Consider the following 5,622-nt stretch of genomic DNA (forward strand, 5'->3'; position numbering starts at 1 on the left):
AAGTCAAACCAAATACTGATATTTTGAAATTATTTTGTATGTATGTTTCAGGTTTGTGTAATATTAAATCGGAAATGTATCCATTATGAAAACTTTCCTCAAATATATATATATATATATATATATATATATATATATATGGGTGCAGGCATGGCTGTTGGGTAAGAAGCTTGCTTCCTAACTACATAGTTCTGGGTTCGATCCCACTGTGTAGCACCTTGGGCAAGTGTCTTCTACTATAGCCTCAGACCAATCAAAGCCTTGTGGGTGGATTTCCTAGATGGAAACTGAAAAGAAGCCTGTATATATCTATGTGTATCTTTGTATCTATGTTTGTCCCCCACCATCGTTTGACGACTGGTGTCGGTGTGTTTATATCAGTATAACTTAGCAGTTTGGCAAATGGGATCAATAAAATAAGTATCAGGCTTTTAAATAAAAGTACTGGGGTTGATTCATTTGATTAAACATTCTTCAAGACTGCCCCAGCATGGCCACATTCTAATGACTGAAACAAATAAAAGATGAAAGATATATGTTAATAGGGACAGCTATTCCACAGGCACTATGATGAGGGTAGGGGTAAGTCTGGAGAACACGGATTTTTGAATTTTTTTTCAAATATGAACTACAAGTGTTTCTGAATGGGTGACTGAAAATGGCAAAGAATATTGAAAAAAATTAAAAAAAACAACAACAAAAAGCAAGAAATTTCATGACAGCTATTCCAAAAGTTAACCAAACCTTTTTTTTTTTTTACTCAGAATCATAATCTCCATATTTTTAAACAGGAATCCATTCAAAATTCCACTGAGCATGTTTCCAAAAGTTCTGAATTAAAATCTGCCACCAAATCTTAGCCAAAATTTATGTTCTTAACACTAGCATTGGCTCTGTAGTACATATGTCTTGTTTTCAAAAGTTCTGGATTAAAATCTTCGAAACCTTAGTCACAATTTATGTTCAAAAGTTTAATGATAACTAAGTTATTTTTACTCAATTCTTTGTTATATTTAAAATTAATTGAAAGAATCACAGAGCATCTCAACAGAAATATGGTAACAAAAGGGTTAAAATATACAATAGAGAAACAATTCTTAACCTTTTTGATACCAACCTGCACGAAACTACTTCTGGCTCTGTGGTACAAATGTTTTGTTTTCAAAAGTTCTGAATTAAAATCTTCCACCAAACCTTAGACACAATTTATGTTCCTAACACTATCTTAATAATGATAACTAAGTTATTTTACTAAATTGTTTGTTATATTTAAAGTAATTGAAAGAAACACAGAGCACCTCAACAGAAATATGGTAACAAAAGGGTTAATAATGATAATGGTTTCAAATTTTGGCACAAGGCCAGCAATTTTGGGGTTGGGGATAAGTCAGTTACATTGACCCCAGTGTTCAACTGGTACTTATTTTATTGACCCCCGAAAGTGATGATAGGCAAAGTTAACCTTGATAGAATTTGAACTTAGAACATGAAGGTGGGAAAAATGCCGCTAAGCATTTTTGTCCAGCATTCTTATATAATAATAATAATAATAATAATAATAATAATAATAATAATCATGTCAATAATTTACAGTGTATGGAAATATGTATCTTTTGCAGAAAAAGGTAAAAAAAAAAAAAGAAAAGAAATTCAAGATGTCTTTGTTGGGAGATTTGGAGTCTGACTTGAAAATTCCTTCAGGTAAGAAATTGATGAAATTGTCAATCACCTCAAATATTTCCTGCTACCATTGAGATCTGCATCTGTTTCTTAGCTTCATCCAGGCTCACACTTGCCACTTCCATGCTATCCTCCTCCTCCTCCTCCTCCTCCTCCTCCTCAGTCTCCTCCTCCTCAGTCTCCTCCTCCTCAGTCTCCTCCTCAGTCTCCTCCTCAGTCTTCTCCCACCTCCCCACCTCCTCACCACCACTACCACTGTTAACTCCTACCTCCTCAGTCTCCTTCCTACACCTCCCCACCCTAACCCACTTCCTCTACAACCTCCTTCCTCCTTTTCCTCTTATACGCCCACCACCTCTTCCTGGGGTTAATTTAATTTTGGCTTTATACCAAAATGAGGAATCAGTATAACTACTAAATGTCCTGCTATGTAAAATGCTTAATTTCTTTTTTACCTTGAGTTCTGTCATGCTGACAATTTCTAATAAGAATGAAATGGCTCAATACACGATTACCTCAGACTGGAAGTTTTAAAATCCTCTTTTCGAGCAAGGAAAAATAAAAGATATATCTTATGTGTATCTTTTTCCTTGTTCCTTGATTTCAAATTCCAACTTCTAATCCTGCTAAATATTAACTAGAATTGATTATCTCCCCTATGTTTACTAGCCACCAGGGTACTCCCCATATTATTAATATATTATTATTTATGTGATTTAATAATGTGATTGATGTAATGTTGGTTTAAAAATTTCCTGAAATATTTCTTGTTACAGAATATCTGACGGATCCCTTGTTACTGAAACCATCTTTGCACTACGATTCTGATGACAGAATAACCAAATTACATGAAAGCTTATTAAAGAAGTTGGAGAATGAAGTACATCTGTCATGCAACCAAACTATTCCAAGTCTGTCTTTGGAAAATACTCTTCTGAAAGATGAGCCTTCTACTGTCATGCCATTTTCTATTGAACCTGATTATTTTAAAACACAACCATCCCATGTGTGGAAATCACAGCAGAAACCAAAGCCAGAAGTTGTGCGTCCTTTGAAAAGATGTAAACCCATGCAGAGGTTTGTATATACATGTTTACCCACTCTTAAAATCACATATATATATATACACATACCACACATACACACACATTTAAACATACACATGTTAACAAAGGAGCTTTGTGTGGACCCTGCATCTTCTAAAAATAGCTGCCAAATTTTACTCAGATAATTACCTACTGTCCTAAAAATGAAGAACACACTAAATAATAAGATAACGTATATGTTATATTTGGAAATAATGTATAAGTACAGATATGGCTGTGTAGTAAGAAGCTTGCTTCCCAACCACATACTTCTGGGTTCAGTCCCACTGCATGACACCTTGAGCAAGTGTCTTCTGCTATAGCCTTGGGCTGACCAAGCCTTGTGAGTGGATTTGGTAGATGGAAACTAAAAGAAGCCTATCATATATGTGTATATATATATAAGTACCAGTTACGCACTGGGGTTGATGTAATCGACTTAATCCGTTTGTCTGTCTTCATTTGTTCCCCTGTGGGCAATAAAGAGATAAATACTCTTTTACTTGTTTCAGTCATTAGATTGCAGCCATGCTGGGGCACTGCCTTTAGTACAGCAAATCGACCCCAGGACTTATTCTTTGTAAGCCTAGTACTTATTCTATCAGTCTCTTTTGCCGAACTGCTAAGTTACGGGGACGTAAACACACCAGCATCGGTTGTCAAGCGATGTTGGGGAGACAAACACAGACACACAAACATATACACACAAACATATACACACACATACATATATATATATACATATATACGACAGGCTTCTTTCAGTTTCCGTCTACCAAATCCACTCACAAGGCTTTGGTCGGCCTGAGTCTATAGTAGAAAACACTTGCCCAAGGTGCCATGCAGCGGGACTGAACCCGGAACCATGTGGTTGGTAAGCAAACTACTTACCACACAGCCACTCCTGTATATGATTATTTAAGTCCTAACAACTATGACAGGAAACCCAAACACATTAGTCTTCTATGACCATAATAATAAAACAAAACGAAACACTTGGCTTGATGTTATTTGATGGAAATATTTAATTGTTTTACAATGAAAGTAAACAAAGTTTGTGTTAGAAGCGTTGAGATGTATTGAAAGTTACAGGAATAAATTTTTTTTATTCTCAAACGCGTGATAATGCTAATAAATAGTGTAATCAGGATAAATTATCCATACAGCATTATCACGTGTTTGAGAATTAAAAAAATTTATTTCTGTCATTTCTGTATCTTTAATTGTTTTTTATTTAAATTCTTTTTATGTAGACCACCACTGAGATTCAATAAGATACGAAGAAGAAGTGCAACAGGACTTAAGGACTTAAGACGTAAAGTGGTCAAGAAAAGAAAGAAAGAGAGTGAGAGTGAACAGTATTCGAATGAATATGAAGAACTGGTCTTTGACGAAGAAATGGACAAAGATGATGGTGATAATTATGAAAGAGGTGACAAGAAGGATGACTATTTGCAGAAACTGAAATTCACTCAAGACAATACTGAACCAGAAATCTGTCCGGATTCATCATTCAAAGATATTCAACAGTTAAAAGTAAATATTCTTTACTTAATAATCCTTTTTATTATTGGCACAAGGCCAGAAATTTTAGGGGAGGTGGGGGAGGGGAGGGGAATAGTCGATTGCATCAACTCCAGTGAAAGTATAACAGGTGGAGTTGACCTTGGTGGAGTTTAAGCTCACAATGTGAAGCCACATGAAATGCCGCTAAGCATCTTGTCCGACGTGCTAACGATTCTGCTGGCTCACCATCCTGTTTGCTACTTAATAATCCTTTCTGCTAAAGGCACAAAGCCTGAAATTTGCAGGGAGGGGACAATTCGATTACATCGATCCCATTGTTTCGCTGGTACCTAATTTATCGACCCCGAAGGATGAAAGACAAAGTTGACCTTGGCGGAATTTGAATGTAGAACGTAGCAACAAGTGAAAAACTGCTTAGCACTTTGTGCTGGGTATTAGCTCACTCCCTCCATCAACTTGACATTGCCTGTACAAGCGATGGAACTGAACTTGAAACTGTGTGGTTTGGAAGCAAGCTTCTCATTTTCATGTCAGCTTGTTTACAGTATTATGTACCTACATAGTGATTCACAATGTGGAAAATTCTGCGAAAACTTTGCTTTACTGGGGAGGTCTAATAAGACTTGAATGTGCCTAAAGTTGTCTCCCATCTTTGCCAAAATTATTAAAATGATATTAGACATTAAGCTAATGTATTTTTTCTTCCAAAGTGTAATTATTTTAATTAGAATTTTTTTAGTGCATGTTATTAACTTAACTGTTGTTCTATTATGCAGGTAGCATCCCTCACTGCTTTATTATACATAATTGAACACTTTATCTTTTAATCCAGTATTAGAATTTCTCTTTTGAATTAATATTTTACGTTTATACATTTCAAACATTCCAGGAGAAACTTCTTCGAGTAATGGGTGCAGTTTTACTTTCCTCACCAAAGTTCAAGAGCTCTGATTGTGAGGAGAAGACCTACATAGAAAATTTGTGCATGAAAATTGCTGAGGTGGACCCAGAATTTATTTTGAAGGTGAGACTTCTTTGAGAACACACACACACACACACACCTCTGTGTGTGTGTGTATGTATGCATATACTCTTTTACTTGTTTCAGTCATTTGACTGTGGCCATGCTGGAGCACCGCCTTTAGTCGAGAAAATTGACCCCAGGACTTATTCTTTTGTAAGCCTAGTACTTACTCTATCGGACTCTTTTTGCCGAACCGCTAAGTTACGGGGACGTAAACACACCAGCATCGGTTGTCAAGCGATGGTGGGGGGACAAACACAGACACACAAACACACATACATATATATATATATATATATATATATA

General features: G+C 35.9%; 1 protein-coding gene across 1 annotated transcript in view; it reads left to right on the plus strand.

Annotated features, from left to right (window-relative positions):
* The window catches only part of LOC106875605 (telomerase protein component 1), a 214,501-nt gene that overhangs the window by 11,466 nt on the left and 197,413 nt on the right, over nt 1–5,622 (plus strand). Inside the window, exons 2-5 of the mRNA XM_052966744.1 lie at nt 1,620–1,701; nt 2,457–2,757; nt 4,019–4,301; nt 5,182–5,316. Coding sequence (XP_052822704.1) covers nt 1,656–1,701; nt 2,457–2,757; nt 4,019–4,301; nt 5,182–5,316 — 765 coding nt within the window. The 5' untranslated portion in view covers nt 1,620–1,655. The remainder of the gene's footprint in view (nt 1–1,619; nt 1,702–2,456; nt 2,758–4,018; nt 4,302–5,181; nt 5,317–5,622) is intronic.

This window comes from Octopus bimaculoides, chromosome 3, assembly GCF_001194135.2.
Source record: "Octopus bimaculoides isolate UCB-OBI-ISO-001 chromosome 3, ASM119413v2, whole genome shotgun sequence".
In the NCBI taxonomy this organism is placed as follows: Eukaryota; Metazoa; Mollusca; class Cephalopoda; order Octopoda; family Octopodidae; genus Octopus; species Octopus bimaculoides.